Consider the following 23,144-nt stretch of genomic DNA (forward strand, 5'->3'; position numbering starts at 1 on the left):
TTATTTTAACATTACTACTGTCCTCAGTTGGCCAACTTCTGCATGTATGAACATCTAAAGGACAGTACTTTTCCTACCAACTTTTCATACTGATGATATTTTGAATGTTCCTGTGCTAGCAAACACAAATTGCATGCACATGAGAAACTATGTTGCTGGCTCCTGAAGCTCTCAGCATTAGGATATTACTGATTAGGTCACAAATTCTACATTGCTACTTAAAAGGTAAGTTTCACAACTGCAAATATGATTTGTCGGTGACATGGACAGTGGGATTGAGTGCACCCTCAGCAAGTTTGCCGATGACACCAAGCTGTGTGGTTCGGTTGATACACCAGAGGGAAGGGATGCCATCCAGAGGGACCTCGACACACTTGTGAGGTGGGCTGATGCCAACCTTATGAAGTTTAACCATGCCAAGTGCAAGGTCCTACACCTGGCTCAGAGCAATCCCAGGCACGGCTACAGGTTGGGCAGAGAAGAGATTCAGAGCAGCCCTGCAGAGAAGGACTTAGGGGTGGTGGTCGATGAGAAAATGAACATGAGCCGGCAGTGTGCTCTCGCAGCCCAGAAAGCCAACCGTATCCTGGGCTGCATCAAAAGGAGCATGACCAGCAGGTCGAAGGAGGTGATCCTGCCCCTCTACTCTGCTCTCGTGAGACCTCACTTGGAGTATTGTGTGCAGTTCTGGTGTCCTCAACATAAAAAGGACATGGAACTGTTGGAACAAGTCCAGAGGAGGGCCACGAGGATGATCAGGGGACTGGAGCACCTCCCGTATGAAGAGAGGCTGAGAAAGTTGGGGCTGTTCAGCCTGGAGAAGAGAAGGCTGCGTGGAGACCTCATAGCAGCCTTCCAGTATCTGAAGGGGGCCTACAAGGATGCTGGGGAGGGACTCTTCATCAGGGACTGTAGTGACAGGACAAGGGGTAATGGGTTAAAACTTAAACAAGGGAAGTTTAGACTGGACATAAGGAAGAAGTTCTTTACTGTAAGGGTGGTGAGGCACTGGAATGGGTTGCCCAGGGAGGCTGTGAATGCTCCATCCCTGGCAGCATCCAAGGCCAGGTTGGATGAGGCCTTGGGTGCCATGGTTTAGTGTGAGGTGTCCCTGCCCATGGCAGGGGGGTTGGAACTAGATGATCTTCAGGTCCTTTCCAACCCTAACTATTCTATGATTCTATGATTCTATGATGAAAATTAGTCGAATAAAACTAAACTAATAAGGAAGCTTTTTTTATGAGTTCATGGACAGTCTGAAACAATAGCTCGGAGAAGACATTGTCCTGCAATTATCAGAGTGTTACCTTAAAGACACATAGTTTTGCTGTTGAGCTCCATCCTTGCTCCCACACAGTACTCTGGGTACAAACAGAAAAATTGCAGTTCAGAGTTGACTTGGGAAACTGCATGGCTGTCAGCCACTGTCAGGAAGACAGAGGAAGGGGCAGAGTTTACCTTCAGCTATAAGAAGTTTTGCCACTATTACTACCTATTAGCATTTTCAAGTTTGGTTCAACACATTAGAGATCATTGTGATTTAAGCATTTGTGTAATTTGCACAGTAATCTATTGATTACTTGTGATGTGTCGCAGCACAAGCTTGGATTCTGCTTTATCACTTTGTTCCCTTTCATCTCTTGTAGTAGCACAGACTAAAATAATGGTTTAGATCCTAGTTGGAGATTTTTTTAATTAAAAAAATATTGCTAGATGTGATACTTTCCCTTTGCCTGGCAGCCTTTGACACCAGTTCTGGATTTGTGGGCATGTATACCCACAGTGTGCAGGTAGCATCTACAAGAAATAGGAAATGGTCTGGTATTCTTGATTAAAGGCGTATTATGGAAACGCATTCTGCTTCAAACCCTGAGATAGTCAACATCACACTTGAAACCTGTGAGCAAAGAAAATGTTTCTTGGGGCACACCCACACTGAAAGGGTTAATGGAATAGCTACTTTTATAATAGTGGCTAGCCTAGTAAATACTATAAATCAAGAAGCAGGATGAAATTGGACATTAAATGTATTGGATGTTATTATAAAAAAGAAATTGGATTATTTCCTTTCATTTCTATCTGAAAATGAGAAATCATCCAGGTAATGAATCTCAGTGATCTCTTGAAGTGCCTATTATTTATTTGCAAAGTACTTTTCTGCTAAGATAAGGTGTGCATTTGATCTCTCAGAGTTATTCACCATAGTATTTCACCTGAATGATACTGAACAAGGTTTATAAACATTTGTGCTTGATAACAAAAGACCAGAATACAGAGGACTTGGGCTTTCTGACTGACTGTGAAAGGCAGTTCTGGACAGCTGCTGAATGGAAGATTTTGGATTGCAATTGTGACTTGTGCATGACATGTACTTGACTCTTGCTGTCAAATCTGTTGGTCTGTATTGGCCAGAGGGGTCTAATTTTGGACCCAGTCTCCTAACATCCCACCTCACATACATCATATCTCTAGTTCTACATGGCTATTGAAAACCAAAAAGGTAGGAAGGAATGAAAGATATGCTTTTATTGCTAAAATATTTGGTACAGGAGAAAGGGAAATTATAGAGCAATAAGAGAGATTCATGCTTTTCACAGTTTACTAGGAATAAATTCTAGGATGAATTTTCCACATGACAAAAACCCAGAATAGTTTGTATATATTTCTAGAAAATTATAAATAAACCTACAGCTTGGAATAGAATCCATCCCGCAGGATTTGTGTCAATTAAAATATTTCTTTCATAATCTTTTAAAATAAAGTTACTTTGAAGAGTATGAAAAAAGCACCACCCCTCAAAAAAAAAAAAAAAAAAAAAAAAACCACCACCACAAACCAACAACTTTCTTCCATTTTATGGAATCATTTTATTTCTTCCATTAAAACATATATCCCTGTCATAGAAAAGGTAGCTGCTATGCAGCAATGAACATGGTGAAATTGCTCAAATTACAAATAATGAATCAAGGAAACCTATCTGGAACTACTGCTAGGGAATATCTTCATTAATTATCTTGGATTTTAGAACAAAAGTAATGACTTACTACTTTCTACCAAAATATGACAAATTAATTTGACCTCTAACTAGTACACCAAATTAAATTAGTGCAAGCATAGACCCCTTGACTTTAAGCATATGCTAAAAATGTGTTGCTTAAGGGTAAATAGAGGGTAGAGAAAAATAATTTTAACCTTTAAAAATTTAAGATAAATATGTGGTAATGTAGTATGAAATCCTGCCTCTAGAAAACAATGATTACATTTACTGAGTTGAATCTTATATCCCTGCTTTGTAGACATTGATCAAGGTATCCCTTAACTCTCTCTATTATTGATCAGATACGGTTGCTTTTTTGCAAAATAATTGTTCTGGAAACTCCCTGAAATTTCATATTTTAGGAGCTATGTAATACTGTCACCTGGCTTGAAAAATAGAAGGGTATGAAATTAATATGTTCTTCACATTTGTTAGTTTGCTTGATTTCCGAAGTTTTTATGTGCATTCTTCTCCCATTTTGCTTGACAAAGAATACTGGAATTTCTTAGCAAGAAAATGTAAAATGAAGGTTTCATTTCAAGGGGATAAAAGTTTTCATCATATAATACTTATCATTTCAGTCTGAAAAAAAAAAAATAATTTCAGTCTTTCTCAGGTTTTTTTTTTTCCCCTATGTATTTCCTCCTCCACATTTCTGGAAGAATTCTAGCCTCGCTAATTCTACGCACATATGCACGTATTCATGATATGAGTAAAGCAAAGTCAGAAAATAATTTTAATTAACTGAACCAGAAAATGTGACAAAATTATTCTGTAGACTAGTGGTTAATACGTTCACTAGGGAGGCTTCAGCTCCTGTCCAAGTGAGTGTTTCTGTTTCATGTAAAATGAATCACCAACTAAAGTGCAGTAATCTTTGTAGAAAAGATGAGAGTTCAGGTCTTCCAGTATGTTATTGGGTAGTCTACAGAAGAATGATTGCTCACATGCTTTCTTAACCATAACACAGCAAACACCTTCCAACACACTGCAAAACAACACAAGAAACATAGATAAAAACTATGAAGCTATTTCCCCTCCCAGCACTCCTTTTCCACTGCATTCATTTTAAATGGCAGCTAACTCAAAAGAGGTGCTTGAGGCATTATGCTCAAGCTGTATATGATTATAAAGAGAATTTTTAAAAAAATTACAAATATCTAGAAGCTTTGAAGAGCATCTCCAAATGCTCTTATAAAAAGATGAAGGCTTTAATTAATTAAAATGAAAGTGGTTTATCAACCTTAACTACAGTGTCACAGTTAATAAGTATAACTCAACAAGGGAGTGACTAACCCTCCGCTCCTGGGTAGTCATAAAAGGCTTGCAAGGACTGACACAGGCAGCATAAAAATCTCAAAATAGAACATGTTTAGGAAAGAGCCCTCAGTAAACCAGACAAGAATGGCAATTCAGTTCACTACCAAAAAAAGGAAATTTTTTAGTTGAGATGGATGGAATTAGCAGAATCAAGAGGTTTCTAGCCACAGCTGAGTTGCTGACACAAAATGAAAAGCTGTCACTGACACTTGAAAGCTTCACTTTCCCAGAATGAGTATTTGCAAATGCAAAATAAGTGCTGGATATTTCCTAAATTATTCTGAATACAGTATAATGCAAATGTAGGTATGTAAGTTGAATTTCACCTATGTTAGGGTACCAGACTTGGGGTTCTAAATCAATTAAATTCTACCTAAGCTCTAATTCTCTCCAAATGAACAAGTCACGCGTATTTAAAAATGTGAGACTACTGAAAAATCAAGCCACACATACTATGAAATAAAGACAATTCTTGTAGTTCTGGATAAATACAGCAACTAAGGTAAAAGTATTTATCTTTTTCTCTGTTGTACAAGTAAAACTCTTCATAAAATCAAAAAGGAAACAAACAAACAAACATCAACAAACTGAATACATTCTATCAAAGCTATATAATGCTCCATGACCACTGTGTGACTAGCAGAACATACACTATCATGGATGACATTTGGTCCAAATTTGGCAACTACACTAGAAAATATTTTTTCCCTCTGGAACCTTTGTAGTACAAAGGTTTGGAGAGTGTCTGAATTCAAAACAACATGGAATGAGATAAACACTAGATGATGAAGGGGAGCATACTTTTTGAGCAATTTCATATAGGCACTCTGTCAAAAAGACTATTACATTTTAACTGATGTTTACTATATCAGGAGCATACAAACTATGTAGGTTTCAGGGTTTTAATGGTAGAAAAACAAAATTAAATAATATAGGTATCTTTTTTGAGCCTTTTTTTGATTTTGTGTTGTTGAGAAGCAAAGTATTTTAAGATAAATGAAAAGTTAAATTTTCTATTAAGCAGTGTTTTAGAATGCTATCTTCACAAATGACACTACTGTTTATCCTGCTGTATTTAAAGTGGCTTTAAAGCATGTTTCAATATGAATGTGCAGAGGTGTTTCTCTACCATTAAAACTGAAAGGGTAATAATTGTTGACAATGCACACATCAGATAATGAAATTTTAGGCAAAGTTGCTCTATTTTAGTACATATTTTACTCAATCTGAGACTTTTCCCTACGTTCTTCCTTTATAGAGCTTGATTTGTAATTTCAAATGTAAGAAGTTGAATGCCCAGAGTTGGAAAAATTTAATGAGCATGCATCCGATCTGAAAACAGATATTTTTATTTCATAGCAAGATATATTTCCATCTACATGCTACATCTAACTAAGCACTAGCACTAAGTTAGCTACATCTAACTAAGCACTAGCACTAAGTTAGCTACATCTAACTTAGCACTCTCTGTCCTACAGTATTTATTTCTAGATGAGGAAACATGAAAAAAATCCTATCAACGCTTACTCACATTACCAATTGCAGTGTACCTGCTTATGAATGTAGTGACCTCAGCTCTAAAGGCCATTACACTGCATGGTTCGTTAATTCATCATTTCACTAATTCAGAAATGCCATTTTGATTCAGCCTTCAATGAAACAATTGTACAGCATATATTTGAAGTTATATTCTCCAATACACCATAGTTTCATACAGCCTTGGGTCAGTAAATCCATACAAGTCCTTACTATCATTTCCTGTTGTTCTGAGCATTTCAGACAGAACTTATGTGAACATATTTAAAACCAAGAATGAAATATGAACTTAAGCAATGCAGCTGTTTTACAAACTGCTTCTGAAAAGAGCAGCTTAAATGGGAAGTTCAGTGACAGCTTTACATGTAAGGTACCTTCTCACTACTTTTTGGCAGCAAAGCCAGTAGCAATTAGTGTGTTTTGGTTGTAACATACATTTCGTTTGACCAGCATTACTCTTCACTTAGAATGACTATGCACAGAATTGCTCCCAGTACCAGCTTTACATGATAAATTTCAAACGTCAATGCAAAAGATGAAGTACACGATATGTTTGTCCCATGCTGTGAGCCCAGGGAACTTGGGAGTTGGTCATCTCATTATTTCGACTAATGCCTCGGGAGCGTTTAATGTTTTACTTTGGGTTAATCACATTAACAATAATGTAATGCATCTACAATGGCTTGGGCTTCTTGCCAAAGATGTGCTGTTTATGTTCAAGGAAAACAAAGGAACAGACACCTAAAGTGATTCAGAGAAGAAACATTTTACTGCTCTAAAAGTCGTTGACATAATTCACTGGAGGGAACTGTTGTTTCTGAGCCAAGAATTAACTAAGCTCATCTGTAGGAAATTGTCAAAATACATCTGAACAGTTTCGTTTCCTCATACAGATCTTTTGTAAAATCAGCTCTCATTTTTCCTGGCTGGCAAAGCTCATTAATAGTCTAAGTAAGATGCCAACAAAAAGGCCCAGTTCCTGATTTTTTTTTTTTTTTGAAAGCTGTATTCATCCCCATAGAGTTCATAGAAGAAGCAATTAGGACATTTGCTATGTGCAAAAATGATACTACTTGTAATGCAGTAATGCTTCTATCTTTTTGCATTAACTGAAAATGCATATTTAATAATGTCCTGGGTGTTTTATTAATACAGTTCCAATGTTATGTACAGAGCATTATAAACTTATATATATATATATAACTATATATATATATATACTTATAACTATATATAACATCTATAAACTTCCTCACAGCAGGAGGAGAGGCATGGCAATAATACCAACTTTCTTAAAGCATGTGGAGGCTGATCAATATTCTGTTTTGTGTACTGCCCCTTATTGAGAGGATTATTCAGAGATATATCTGTGTCCACACTTCTCTATTTTGCAACACCTTAAATTAAAGCAAAAAATCTCCTGCCATCACTGGTAGCTCCTTCTCTCTGCATAATCACTTGTCCTTAACACATGTATGCTGATAACAGTCCCAATATATTATAAATACAAGATCATTTGCTTTAAAGTAAGGGAAAACAAGCCATGTCTTCCTTCCCCTTTTCTTCCCCCCAGAAAAAAAGCAAACCAAACCAAAACAAAGCCAGTTACAGGATAAAGGGCTTGGATGGGAGGCATCACAGTCACCTCATGACAACCTTGCCACTCTGTGATCCAGTATTTCAAAAGCGCAACTTCTTGGGGATTTACTGGGTTGACACTCACAAGAAATAACCTCATTACTACCCAGCAAGGTACCAAATCCCATCCTTTATCCTAAGACATGCTTCACCAACGTTATAACGTGCTGTCAATGGATCCTCTTATTCTAGGAGTCCCACCTATCAGTCTCAGATATGAAACTCAGATGAAAACTAAATAACAAAATGCAGCCTTACTGAGAAAGTGATAATTACACTGTATATCCCAGCTATCACCATGCACATTCCTCAAATCTAATCTTGTCTTGCAGCTTTAGAAAATTATTCAAGTTAGACTCTTTTTCATGCATTATTTTTGAGTTTCTCTTAACACAATGTAGGACTTCTGACCTTGTAACCACATTTTAATCCAGAGATGTTTGCATCTTAACTGAACAAACCCAATTTTTAATAATTTTGTAACATTTTAGGATTAAATATTCTACTGTTAGTATGACAATTTCATCCTGGTAGTAATGGAGTTACTCCAAACTTCAGGTTTGCTGAGGGTTTCAGGTTTGAGTATTTTTCTGCAGCTGAGATTAAAAATAAAAATTTAGAAGGATTACAGTCCCTTTAAGCTTTCCCGTCCTTTGCCCATAAATCTTTGTTTGCCTACAAGTAATCACATATCTGTTTAATGAGTAAAGAGTGTAACTGGAAAAGAACAGTGACTATTAACTGACTATGGCCATGTAACCTCTTGACACTGTTCTGGACTTCCTGCTCTTCAAAACAAGGGGGAACTTACAGAGTTTAAATACTTGAAAAGCAGACAGTAAAATGCTTACCTTGTTCTATAGGTCTCGATTTTTACATAAATGAGATGTGTGAAACTATCTATTCACCAGTTGATCTGTTAATGAAACCTACATCAGAGAACAATGCTAGTACAAAAAGTGGAAGATTAAAATGACAACCACATCCTTGTATGTTTCAGGAATGCTGAGAGATGGCAAAAATATTAAGGAATGGCTCTTTGAAAGCACTCAGTGGTGGTCTAACTTGGCTCCTTTTGAAGCCAATGACACCAGTGACCTTGGCTTGAACAGGAGCGGTTGGGTGCATGCTGAGTGCCTTGTGGAAGCCTCCCCTCACGCTGTAAATCAGAGTCCACACAAAAAAACATAGGGGCATTTTAGAACAACAAAAGATGAAGAAAAATTACTCTTTGGGGGCAGGGATAGGGGAATAGCTGACACACAAGCACATGGCATGCAGTCCAGTCCTTACTAAGGAATGCGGAACAGAACAAAGCTTTGCCAAACTGCCACAGAGATCTGGAAATTGCCAGGTTCCTAGAAAAACTGTGTTTGAGATACACATTTTCCAGACAAGGACATAAAAAGGGGTGAAGAGTAGTGGAGTTTTCCACATACTTTGAAACAGAAAGTTTATTAATCTAAATTTGGACTACTAAAAATGCCATTTTATGAAAGGCTTTACTTATCCCTAAGGCAGGAGTAGAAAACAAAACATGCAAGTGTATTATTACTTGGTAAAGCAGAGTTATAAACAGAAAGCAGTAGACTGAAGATGTCCCTGCTATTGCAGGGAAGTAGGACTAGATAACCTTTGAAGGTCACTTCCAACCAAAACTATTTCATGATTTTATAGCTGGATCACTTACCACAGTGCAATAAAAGGTACAGGAACAACATATGACTATAAGCATATATAAATAGGAAAGCCAAAAAAAAATTAAAACCAAAAACTAAGCAGGGGAGAGAGGAAGTGAGGGAGAGTTTCACAGAAGAGACATCAGTACAAAAAAGAAGCAAAATAGTGCTGATCAGCTGATGTATTGAGTGGATGTTCAACATTGCTGCCAGGGCTCTGTGGCTTTCACTAATGTCTAAGGGCCACACAATGAAGATATTTAATTGAGCAACTCTTGAAATCCAAGAAAACAAGTTTCAGAGAAAGTACGGAAACCGAGTTTTCTCTTGCACTCAGTGTTAGAGGCAAGAAGCAACTGTGAGTTTGGATACCTAAAGATTGGACACATGTACATCTATATACATGAATGTAAACCAGCCTTGACCTACATTTTTCAGAATCAAGCTTTAAAATCGGAATCACATTCAGCCTACTGCCTGACTATAAAGAAGTTCTGAACTGACTTGTAACAATGGGCAATAGTTAGCTATAAGCAGTATGCCATTAGGGTAAAGTAAGCATGCAGAGTGGGTTTGGCAGAGTCAGTAGCTGTTATTTTTCCAGTTTGACATAGAATTCAGTGTAATTCATGCAATTACTGTTGTCTGTAGACATAAACACACAACCTGCATTCTCTATCCAGCTAGATCTGATAATCTGGTATAACAAGCCTGAGTGTCATAACAAACACCTCATATTCTATAATGAGAATCCACTACAATGATCTTACCTTAAATTTGAAAACAAGTCCCATTTCATACATTGCTGCCACACAGAAGATCACATTATTTTTATTGCTGCCAACCTTCATGCTGACTTTATTCCGATTTATTCACATCACTGAAACAATTACAACTGCTGATTTCTAAAACTTTCACATAAGTTAAATGATGCTTATTCTAGTCAATTTGTTTCATATTTGTAAGCCAGGGGCCTGATTCATCACCACAGGTATATTTACATAGCACAATGACATTCATAATCTACTGCATGTGCCAGAAGCATTACTGAGTCATAAATCACTACTTTTCAGAACTTCTAAGCTGGAGTGCCATGATGTCATGATTACAGACGTCAATAGTGAATTCTGACATACAGATGTACCTTGTTATTTCAAAGTGACCAAACTATTTCACCCTCCTCCCCCACCAATATCTTGAGATAAAGAAAGGATTAACAGAATAAAGAACCAGATACAAGACAGCTAAATATCCCATTCATCATTCTAGTTACTATTCACATAAGCACATGATGTAAATGTAAATGCAAGCCATCATCTATTTTTAAATTTTAGCATTTTACTTCACACAGCTGCACAGCTGTACAACTGATTGGTAAAATTTTATGCAGTGACATTATCTACAATAGTACGATCTTTTTGATACTTCAGATCACATCTAGAGACTGTAACTTGTGCATCTATTATAGAGCACTATATGTCCTTCATCAACCTTATCTTCTATTTGCATTTACACATTATCTTCATCCATTGCAACCTTTCTTTACTTGGCATTTATACAGTTATCGCATTAATTGGTAACTCTGCAACCACGTATTTCTCCATGTGCCCACCAAAAGTAGTCCATAGACCTTGAGCGTAGGACTAATGTTTTGCAGTAGCATCTCTCAAAACATTATTTTCCCAGTTTCATGAGACAGCAAGTTCAAAAGTCAAACTATGGCACAATTATCTCTTACTTGCATGATTCTAGGTTTAAAAATCATACTCTTTATTCCATTTTTATGGTGTGTATATAATAGAAAGCTTTAGCCACATGACAAGCAGCTGTCATAACCATTTAGAAACATCATTTACCTAATAAATTACTTTAATTCTTCTCAGGCATGAAATTAAACTGATTTTTTCTTTCTCCTATGAGACACAAGTGATTATTCTTTCCTTAAAGTGTTTTCATTTATTAACAAAATCAGCTTGAGATGAACTTTGAAGGTCTATATTCATGCCATAATTCCCCATGGGGTTTGTGTCAATCAAAAAAAAAGTACTATAAAAAAAGCAGATGTTTCTGACAGCATCAGTCCATAGCAATAGCAATATATAGCAGCAATATAGCAATCTAGAAGCAAAAGCAGATTTTTGGGGTCAGTTTGTTAGGAATACACATCACACTTACTGCCACATGGAAAGAATAATGGCCTGAGCAGTCATTATTTATCCTGAAGATTTTTTAATTTCAATTGTAATGATTTATTAGAGATGTTGAAACAATCTTTTTTGGATTTTGCTCATGTTTCTAGTCTTTACAGTTAACAATTCAGTACTGAACGCAATATTCTGATGATGGATAACTACAAGCTTCAGATTTCTTCATGCAAAAACATTCAAGACTCTTGTTGCAAATGTTGTTTAATGGCCATTTGAAAACTGGGTTATAAATCACTTATTGGGTTATAAATCACTCAAAAAAACCTTTCCCAGTATGTGCAGGTTTTGAGATATAAACTGAGGATTAAAGACTGTTTTAGTTACAATGAGACAGCCCATGGAAGGCTGAAGCAATTGCACTGGAAAACTGAGTTCTTCCAGTAAAACCTTTGACAAGCAAAGAAGCTAATACTGTTCATAATTATTTTACAGAAGCACTCCTAGGGCTCCAAACCAAAATTATAGCTCTACCAAGCCAAATTTTGTACAAACACAATAAAGGATATGCACTTACAAGCTATATAGACAAAACAGATGAGCAATGGGATGGAGGGAATATTATTATCCCCATTTTATAGTATAAGGCCAGAAACAGAAAGAAAAGACAGGCTTTTCTCCTCCTGAGTTGCTTTTGTTTTCGCCACTGATCTAGAAAAGGAAGTAGAGAAGACATGGCTAATTCTAATTCTTATCTGACAGCTCTGTAATATCATATTACATCAGGAACACATTCACATATACTTAAATAAGGGAAGATCGTTAGTCACATTAAGAGACATTTCTCTTATAATTTCCCAAGCCTGAAGTTTTGTTCATTAAACAATTAAAGGCATTAAATAATACATCTATAAATAACTGTTTCTAAGGGCTTTCAATTGGTGATTGAAGTTGAAAGATGTTTGGTGCAACAGGACAATACTGGGAGGACAATGGATTGTGCCACCATCCGTACCACTCAGGCCAGTATTTATGGTACTTCTGAGAGGCATGATATGGAATCTCCTCAGTTTGAGGTGACTGATGAAACTAGGCTTCCCAGTTCTTCACAGGACACTCAAATTGATCTTTCATTAAATAAAGAAGGAATGGAATCAACTACATGCTCTCAGGACATATTTTTCAATTAAAAGCAGTCCTGGCTGCCTCATCTGGAAGATTGCTAACCAGTGTGGGTATATGGTAGGTACAAACTAGACTAGGTGGGACTGCAAGCAAGATTCAACTTGCATGAACCAGGCTCTGTTCCGCAAATACAGAAAGCCAGTACAAGCCCAGAAGTAGAATTTCAGTAATTAGAATTCAGATTTCAGAGAAATGTGTCTATTTACAGATTTCTTGGCAGCTAAAGTGCGGGAGGGCTGAGAATCACACTTGTAAGTATAGACACCAAAAGTTCTGCTCTGCATGCCTAGATCCTCATGAAGTCATGAGTGTATTCATTTTCCTGTGTCTTCCACTGTAGAAAGCAGAGATTTTACCCTTTAGTGTTGACTTTGTGGTGATTTGAAGTGAGGGAATTAAAAGTTTGCAGTGCCTGAACAGTGATTTACTACCCTCTGTTCCTGTGGATTGTTACTGTATTTTTTGCTGTTTGTTCACTTTACAATCTGGCATTTATCTTTCCATCCATTTTCATTTCAACCACATAAGAAAAGATGTTATCAACTGCTTTGTATTCAGTGACAAATTCCTCCTTTTATTACAAATTGCATTCTAAAAAAAAAATTATACACTTGATAGTACACGGGGATTTAAATACCATCAACTGTAAAGGGTACTTCTGCAAACTAAAGCACAGTTCCTAGCAATGCTTAGACATAATTCCTCAAGACTGCCTGAAGTCACAAGCTTTACTTCCAGATTTTGAATATAGAAATTTTAACAATCTCTGAATTCAGGTTTTTATCCAGCCATTATTTAAAAACAAAAAAACCCCACAACTCCTATTCCCTCCCCCCTTGCCAAGAAAAAGACACCAAAAAAAAAAGAAAACAAACCCCACCATAATAGAATTCTCAAGCATTTGAATTCTTTCATATCTAGGATATTTGAATCTAAAGGTATTACTAAAGCCTATTAGAGCAGATAAATTCCACTGCAATATCGATCTAATTAAAAAGTCATTGCATTTGTTCCATTTGTTTTTATGGAAGTCATCCTAAATGTTTAATGTATAGAATAAAAAGATTCAAAAATAGAAAGGCAGAGATAGAAACATACAATATTTAGAAGAATGCCAAGAAGAAATGAATTAGGAATAGAGAGGAACCAGGAAAGTGGGACAGAGGAATGGAAAAGGTAGACTGCAAGAAGTACAACAAGATAACAGAAGAAAAGAAACAAAGTTGACAGCAAGAAAGGAGAACAAAAAATACTATGAAATTTTTTTTTTGACTACTCATTAAAACCTCTGAAAAGGAAAGAAAAAAACACAGAAAAGGAAAACCAAAGAAGTCAAAAGGGGAAGAGATACTTATACAAGTATTAACAACAGAGTATTTCTTAGAGGCGTTTGCAGTAATTTATACCAATTTTAAGTTTGGAATTCTAGTGCATCTATAGCAGGTCTTTTGAGGAAGGACGTAAACTTGAAGTGCATGTCTGTGCTTAATTTCAGTTGTCTTGACTGTCTCATGTAATTTGTTATACTTTGTTTGTTCAGCATTTGCAGTTTAAAACAGCATTCTAGTTCATGGCAAGTGTATCAGAGTTAATTATAACAGACCACGATTTTCAACAGTCAGTGTTAAGCTCCCAAGCCTATATTTGGATATGAAATAACTAACCTCAAATTCAGAACTGCCTGAACTCAGTCTGCTTTGTGCATATACAAAAATGTATTGCTACTTGAATGCATTTAAAAATTCTCCTATAGAACACAAAGAATGATTAGGTCTTTTCCCAAGGGGCTTTAAATCAATACGTAAGATTTTGCTAGCCACATCTGCCCCTCTACTCTGCTCTGGTAAGACCCCACCTGAAGTACTGTGTCTACCTCTGGAGTTCTCAATACAGAAAGATACAGACCTGTTAGAAATGGTCCAGAGAAGGCCCACAAAAATTATCAGAGGGCTGGAACACCTCTCTTGTGAGGAAAGGCTGAAAGAGTTGGGATTGTTCAGCCTGGAGAAGAGAAGACACTGGGGAGACCTTATTGCAGCCTTTCAGTACTTAAAAGGGTCCTATAAGAAAGACGGGGAGAATTTTAGCAGGGCCTGTTGCAATAGCAGAGGCGTGATGGTTTTAAACTAGAGAGGTGAGATTCAGGCTAGAAGCATGGAAGAAATATTTTACCATGAGGGTGGTAAAATCCTGGCACAGGTTGCTCAGAGAGGTGGTGGATGCGCCACTCCTGGAGACATTCAAGGCCAGGCTGGATGTGGTTCTGTGCAACCTGATCTAGTTGAAGATGTCCCTGCTCATTGCAGGGGGGTTTGACTAGATGACCTTTGAAGGTCCCTTCCAACCCAAACTATTCTATGATTTGCAGTAGCAAGATACCATTCCATGAGAAAAACAGCAAGGGCATCTGCACCTGTGTCTTAAACAAGAGCAGAGACCAGATCAAAAGAAAGCATCACCTGTGGATCTGTGGCATTCATATGTCTTTCATGTGTCATGCTTTTTCTTTTTCATATGTGAGAAATCTAGGACAGAAGTGTGATTCCACTGAGTTTAAGTGTGATTTATTGCTGGGGTGAGGGGTAGGGATTGTCTGGCTTTAAATGTAATACTCTTGTTAAGACTTCATGTGACTATCTTCGTATGTGCCATATAATAATATATTGTCTGCAGAATAAACAAGGTAGAACAACTAGCTGTCTCTGCAGCTATAAGGATTAGAAGTTATACATGCAAAGAAACTCAAGCACACCACAAATCCTGTGAAACTCAGTAAATCCAGATTTTTTTTCCTGTGCCAGTGGTTTCCTGTTGTGAATGTGATTACTTAGTAATTACATCACAGTTACTGAAACAGTATCATAGTCAGAAACTCTGGTTCCTACTGACTCCATTGCCTACCCTTTTTTACATTTACTACTACAGTCCTTTTAGTCCCAAGTGAAATGTTTTCTGTTGTCTTAGCTCATTCTATAATGAACGCATCATAACCCCACACACACAATCAATCAGAAGTGGCAGTTTCTCAACACTAGTAGGTCCAGAACTGCTTGAAGGCTGAATTACTTCTGTCCCAGGAGACCAGTTCTTTGAGGTCAAGTTAAGCTCATTAAGGACAGGAGAGTGAGAGAGGAGAAGTTTGTGCTGTAGCCCTGCCTTTCAGCTGCCACCTATCATGCGTAAATGCTTTGAATTTTTTTACTTTTCAGAACTGTGCAGACCCTTGGCTATTGTACTGCTGATGTTTTTCTGTATTGGTCAAGTAGTGTTCTTGGTGAACTCATCTAGCAAATAAACATAGTCTAATAAACAGGGTATGTCACTGCATTTAGGAGACGGGGATTCTCTGATTGTAACCTGTTTTATAAATTTGGGACCATTATACCTACATTTGTGCCATCGTTTCAAGCTTCATAATCTGCTGTATTTACTCTGTACACTCTGCCGTCTGCACACTGTTAGTTTTACAACAGTGTCTGTCTCACACTGCTTAGTTTTACAATACTGAGGAGAGAGAAGGTCCTAGACTGTTCCGTATATGACAACAACAAACCCACTGTCAGACAGATGATTAAGCCTCTGTGTAATGTTTCTTTTTTTTCCCGTGTAATTACTTTAATTTCATTAAAATGGAAATACCTAACTTGCTTTACTACAAACTAATGCATAGGTTAGTGCCATCAGAAGCATTTTCAAGCAATTTAAAAAACAATAGGACAAAAAAACGACTATTTTTTTGTAAAAAGATTTAAATATTTATGCCTGAAGAACTCAGGTTTGTGAAAGCTCAAGAGCTATGATAGAAACAAAGGTCTTTTCTCTTTCATTCAATATTTACATACAAAAAGCATCTACTTTGCATATAGTTCCTGTTATTGTCTCGGACTGTATAAGAGTGCATAATATTTACAGGATATAAGGCTGAGGTATGTAACTGTTAATAATTAATATTATTTTAAAATGTATTTTGATGCCTTATTACCAAAACCAAAAACATATTCAAAAAGGAAGACTGTCAGAAAAATAGTAAAGTGGTCTTAAATGAGTATCTAGAATCTAGTGAAAGAGTACCTTTTATTCACATCAGTAAATTCTCCATTAGCTTGGTGGACCTGATACTATGTGTGAGGCTTTCGGCGGCTATTGGTGGGCTAGCTAGCTAGCTGTGGGCTTCAGATTCCAGTGATAAGAAGTTTCATTATTCATCACCCTCATTGCTCTCTTTCCTTTAGTGGTATGAACATCAGCACAAGCCTCTGTCATTCAACTCAACATTTCTCAGTTGCACTACTCAGTTCTGAGTATCAGCAGTATTCAAGATATGTCAGTTCTTCCACCACATCACTTTTAACAGCCAATGTTATTTTTTCCCTGTCCATATGAGTAAAATGCCATCCAGGTACTCAGCATCTTGCACATCACCCACTGCAATTTCCTCTCCCCTCTGGGTTTGTTTTCCCATACATTCTGTGCCAAGTAAAGCTCTTTCCAAATGCTACAAGCTAGCTATAATGCAGTACAGTAAGAAATGCCAGAGTCCGGTAGTCCTGTCCTCATACCCAACTCCAGTTCCTCCTCAGCACCCCTCTTCTGCCAGTAATTAAAGATTTCATAGCACAAGTTAATGACTTCAATTTCTCACCACAGATATGGATCAGAGCGAGGGTAAAGATCTAATCTCAGGTGTTATGACTGGTTGTTAAAGAGAGTCTCAATTTGCCCAAAAACTTAAGAACTTCCTTGATTAAAAAAAACTGATCTTAATGTTTTGTCAGCTCTTCTTCACATTTCTCACTTAGCAGGAAATGAGTGGCACAAGAGAAACATTTCTACCCTCAAAGCTCTCTAATATACATCATATCATTATCATATGTCTTTATTTTGGATTTTTTTAACAGAGTTGGCGTAGATCCAGATGAAGATCTGAAAGCAGAAGCTGCAAGTCAGGTATGTCATGATTGTAGACATACACACTGTATTGAAAATCTGTTCAATTGTTGATAGATCATGTTTGTCAAAAATGTTGTTATTGCTGAAGATGTTTAAAAAATGAAATGGAGCTGAAAAATATCTTTATCTTATAAAGTACAGAGGATATATTTGGGTTTTGGATGTGGATGCAATCATGAAAATTTTTAACTAAAACTATTAGTTTTAAGAAAACTGTAAATAAATGTGAAGATACCCTGAGAAGTCTAATAAACAAAATAATAGAAGTACTGCCTTGATACATCCATATATTTATCACCTTCTGAATGCTGCATTTATAGAAATTAGCCAAAACAATATTTCATTTGCTACAATAAAACAGGAGAAGGTGCAATGCTCAATTCTAGGAGATCAGGTTTCTGGAAATATTTTTCGCATGGAAGCCTAAGTACATTGTGAACTTGAAAACTGTAAACTGAAGCAGGCTATTTAACAAAGTGCAGCTGTTCAACTGTCACCTTCCCTTTTTTGTCATACATGTATGGAATTATTTCGAATGTAGCACTGCCTGCAACAACAGTAGAAATCTATAGTAAGTCAATACTCAGAGACATGACATGTGCTTCCGCACGGTAAGTGGAAGAGCAGTACAATTAGGGAGAAGCAATGCTACAGCTGACAAGTTGCCAAAGTAAAAAAGTACCTAATACTGTGTTCCTGTTTCTAGGCAATACCATCCCATGCGCTCTTTCAGACTGCACAACTAGAACTGAAATTTAAATTACTCAGAGATGCCTTAAATTATTTTTTACATTTGTAAGACATGACTAAGATACTCTATTCACTTGAAAATACATTAAAGATATAATTAGGCAGAGTTTTAATAAATCTCACATACTGAGCATGCTTAACATTTACACCATTGCACCTATCTGAAGACATTTAGGGTCTCATTTAGGTTGTTGATGGAAACTGGATGGAATTCAGGTGCCTAATGTCTTGCTGTTTCTTTGGGGAAAAAAAATCAAAAATAACAAAAAAAAAAAAAACACAACATTATTCATATCTGACCATATTCCTAATTTTACAACTCAGTCACTATTAGAAGGGCTAGTATAACTTCATTGCACCATGTCAAGATACTGAGTTTGAGGGGATTAATCACTAATATCACTCTCCTAAGCACCTTGGTGCAAATTCCTGCAACGCCTCTACCCAAATTCTGACCAAGGCCAGAATACAGAACCTTAATTTATTTTTGCTTGTTTTTTAAAGATAACATCATGTCAGAAATTTTCTACTTTGCAGCACTCAAGAACTATCAGAAATTTTCTACTTTGCAGCACTCAAGAACTATCAAATATCAGAGAATGGAATGCAGTATAAAATTGATTGAATGCATGCTTTGTGAAAACCTGATTTCTTCAGAAGTCAATAGGAATCTATTTTTCTCTTTCTATTGTTAAAAATGGAAATAATCATGTTTATGAATAACAATAATGCATTCAGTTTCCCAACTGTGCCTTGTGAATTAACACCTATCTCTGTTGACAAAACCCAGCAATACATCACAAAAGGTGTAAATAAATGTAACACCTTTCATGCCCTATCATGTTCAAGTCAGCATTCCTTACAGTAGCAAATTTTAACTTAGAAGATAGTTTTGTTGCTCTGATTATTCTTTCTCCTTCTTGTGGTACTCTACTTTCCTTTTTCTGACATTTTTATATTTGAAATCTCAACCTTTTACTAATTCAGATTTTTGCTGCATTCTCTCCAGCTCTCTTTAATACAGTACTTATCTGAGTTACTTATGTCAGCTTATTCAGTTTATGTCAGATTTTTTCTTTTCATTTTCTCTTTCATCTCATCTCTGTCTCATAACTCTTCTTCCCCTTTCTTGTCTTTCTTCTTTCTCTTTATTTCTAATACAATATTTTTATTTAGTTTATCTAATTTTCATTTTCTGTGTTAGTGTGTCTTCACAGCAAAAGGAGTTGTTTTTGTTGCATATATCCCTAGACAAGTAACCTATTAAGTGCCAGTTAAAGCTCTCACCCACATGATCTTGAAAACAAGTGCTTCAGGGGGATTGTACCACAAATAAGAACTGAATATCTTCTCACGAATAAGATGTTTAAAAGACAGTAAACTTAGTACAAAACAAGCCTCTAGGCTTCTGTCTTCTCAGCCAGACTACTCAGCCAGAACGGGGAAGCCACAGGGTCTACTGTGGAGATTTGAACCTAACCTCCTCTCTGACCACTCTGAATACCAGTACACAGGGTATCTTGCTGTGAGAACCTCTCAGTGTGTATCTATAACAAGACCTGGATTTTTTAGGGGCAGAAAAATCTTAAACACCTTCAACCTTGTCAGTACTATGTCAGAGACCATAGCAGCTACATGGCTGCATAACACTTTTCCTTTCCTACTTCAACTTAATCTCCCTTCTTTCCTTCCCTTCCACAAATTAAATTTTTTCTTCCCTGAAGGAATTTGATGTACTTAGTCAAGACTCCCATGTACACAGTTGTTTCTGGACTTCTGATTATGCTCTATTCTGGGCTGGCTCATACTAGTAATGTTAGCAGTCCACTAGCAGCAAATTCCAGTTCAAGCTGTAAGACTTGGAATCCAGGGCTCCATCTCTAGCAAAGGTGTAAAGCCTTTTAATATATAATTAAAACCATACTGTGACCTCATCCATCAAAAGCATCTCTCAGGTTCTTTGTGTCAGTTCTGCATTGCCTTTCCTTCAAGGTGTTTATCATTAAATCATTATCATAATATAAGCATGAACATAAGAAATAATAGCCTCATATTGATACCCATTTATTTACTGATGCACCATCATAGCTAATTTCTGAAAGAAATTAATTACATAATACATACTACAGGTAATGTATATTATTTTATAGAAAATAATATATAAAAGCAAAAGTAGCTTGCTGCATATCATTCATAGTATAAACACCTAAATCTAACACTGATAAGCAGAATACATAATCACCAAGCAGAGTTACAAAGTTGCTCTATTAAAAGGCAAAATCTTTTATGGCAGTTGGCTTTTTAACTCATTCCCCACTAGAAAAAAAAAGACCAAACAGTTAATAACATTTTATTCAGATGGTTTCTGTATCTCAAATTTTACTATGTTAATCTCTGCCAAGACAGTGTAAGAATATATTTTCTACAAGCATTTTGGGAAAACGTTGTCATGTCACATGTCACGTGTCAATATCATCTCTCTCAAACTAATAGTTTATTTTAAAAATAATTACCTGATACCTTTAAAAATAAACACCTGATATATTTTTTTGCATACTAAGTATTTATACTTTCCCCAGCAGTTTCATCGGCCAGATGGTTGGTGATTACTGCAAGTGAATAATCTCTCTAAGCGTAATTCCAACGTAAGAGATGAGAAACATTGGCATTCTCACTTCCCAGAGAAAAAATTTCTGTCCAGAGGATGTGGTGGACTGTCTCCCCTACTTCTACCTCTCTGAACTGCAGGGAAAGTGAAACATTACTTTCTAAGATCATAGGATCCAAAGATCTATAACAGTGCAAAAAGCAGTCATACCAACGTCTCCTGCCATCCCTTGTCTGTACTTTTTAAGCAGGATCTGCACTACAGATAACTGCTCACATTCCCAACAAACAGAAAAGCTGTAAACACAACACAGATTTCATATACAAAAGGAGGAAGGTGCAACATATGTGAGACTCACAGAGCTTACGTAAGCCAGAGAATATAAGCCAACAGAGCAGCTGTGGAACAAAGAAACAATAAACAGTAGTGCAAGAAATACAAGCAGTTCCAGGTCAGGACCAGGAAATTCTTAGAGAATTATACTCTCACATAGACTTTTTGTCCACTGTTTTTATACAGGAACAATTCATGTTCCAATAGGAGGAATATTTTTCCTGCAAGAGGAAGCTAGATATACGATGAGTTTGGAAAGAGGAATTAACCAACACCACTATGGCTTCCAGAAATATTAGTAGTTAAACCAAGGACACATGGGCCATTTACACCTTCCTCTGTGTTGCACTTATTGGCTGCTTACTGCAGCCCACTCCACGATACATGTATGTCCATACCTGTCCTCTTTCTCATCTCTATCCCTGTCCACCCTCATCCTTCACCTTCTTTCTTTCAGTGTTCTTGTTGTTCTGATCTAACATAGACCTTCCCTGTCATTAAACTTCCTGCTTAAATGTTTCAACCCTTTTCCCCATCTGTATTTATCCTGCCAAAATGCACTATCAGATATGAAGGTCTTGGAAGAGTGTTCTGCTCGGTTAGGGGTTAGCACCACCTTCTTCCCACCTCCAGCCTCCCCAGTTGCTAGGGGGAGTTGTGAAAATAATCAATTCAGTAACACAGAAATGCATCCCAAAAATAACTTTTGGCCTATTTGGTGCATTTGTAAGTTCACTGTGAGCACTTTGACGTTAACAAAATCATAACGGCTACAATAAGGTTTCTGTCTCTATATAACCTTAGTCAGAATTCACTGAAATCAATGTGACAGTTCCTACGTACAGGTTGGCTTCGAACCTTACTGTTTTGAGGATCAGATCATTGACATTATTATCATCAGCCAATTTACATGAATGCTAATATAAAATGGGAAATGTTTAATATATTTCTAAAGCATAAAAAATAGATAAATTAAGTTGCATAAAGAAAAATATTCCCATTAAAAAATAATCTAACTTGCAGCAAAACACAAACAAGATAATGAAATATCCTTAGAGAACTGGCAAGCCCATTCCTAGTTCCATTCTGCCACTAATTCTTCTGCTAGTGCTAATGCCATGCCCAGAAAATAACACAATTAGCTGTCTTTGTACAGCTGTTTCTAATGTATCATTCCGAATAATGATCCTGAGTAAAAGGACAGTCCATCTATCTACCTGCGCAACACACTCCAGAATTAGCTTGCAGAATAGAAAACAGCATTTTCAACCTTGTTGACTCAAGTAATCATAGAATCATAGAACAGTTATGGTTGGAAAGGACCTTAAGATCATCTAGTTCCAACCCCCCTGCCATGGGCAGGAACACCTCACACTAAACCATGCCACCCGCCCCTTGGAAAGAAGTACAAAAAGGAAAGTTGTGTCATTAGAATATCCTGATCCCTTTAGGAATGACATTTTGTTAGACATACACAAATAGCGTCTGATCTTGTAGGAGTAAACTGAAGTAATCCTACAATGACAATTAAATCAAAATATCATTTTATTGATCTCAGAATGTATTGCTTCTCAGCTGCTTAATAAAATGGAAATCATCAATAAAAATAAATGCTGCACTCTTACAATGAGTATATAGCAATGCTATATGAGCCAATTTGTTCTTGAAGTGATTGAGAGATGACATTTGTGTGACAAAGAAGCTTTCTGAACGGGGGGGGGGGGAATGCAGTTTAATTGTAATTTGGTTTGACATGGTTTTTTTAATATTGGAAGTTCATGTTTTATGTATACTATAAAAATACTTTTCACTTCATTCATTCATTTATTTTGCAGAGTGCATCTAACCCGGATAAAAATACAACCAAAGCTGAGAGTGCATGGCTGTTCAGGATATGGTATGGCTTTGACCATAAGTATCCTTTCTTCTTATAAACCATGGGTGATAGTTGTGTTTTAACTGGC

The 23,144-nt window shown here is 36.7% G+C and overlaps 1 protein-coding gene across 1 annotated transcript in view; it reads left to right on the forward strand.

The window, feature by feature from the left end:
• The window catches only part of SLC9A9 (solute carrier family 9 member A9), a gene marked incomplete at both ends in the record, with an annotated part of 196,716 nt that overhangs the window by 127,814 nt on the left and 45,758 nt on the right, over positions 1–23,144 (forward strand). Inside the window, 2 exons of the mRNA XM_080623099.1 lie at positions 17,438–17,486; positions 23,016–23,095. Of these exons, the coding sequence (XP_080479225.1) occupies positions 17,438–17,486; positions 23,016–23,095 (129 nt within the window). The remainder of the gene's footprint in view (positions 1–17,437; positions 17,487–23,015; positions 23,096–23,144) is intronic.

The sequence above is a fragment of the Psittacula echo genome (genome assembly GCF_963264785.1).
Source record: "Psittacula echo genome assembly, chromosome: 7".
Classification (NCBI taxonomy): domain Eukaryota; kingdom Metazoa; phylum Chordata; class Aves; order Psittaciformes; family Psittacidae; genus Psittacula; species Psittacula echo.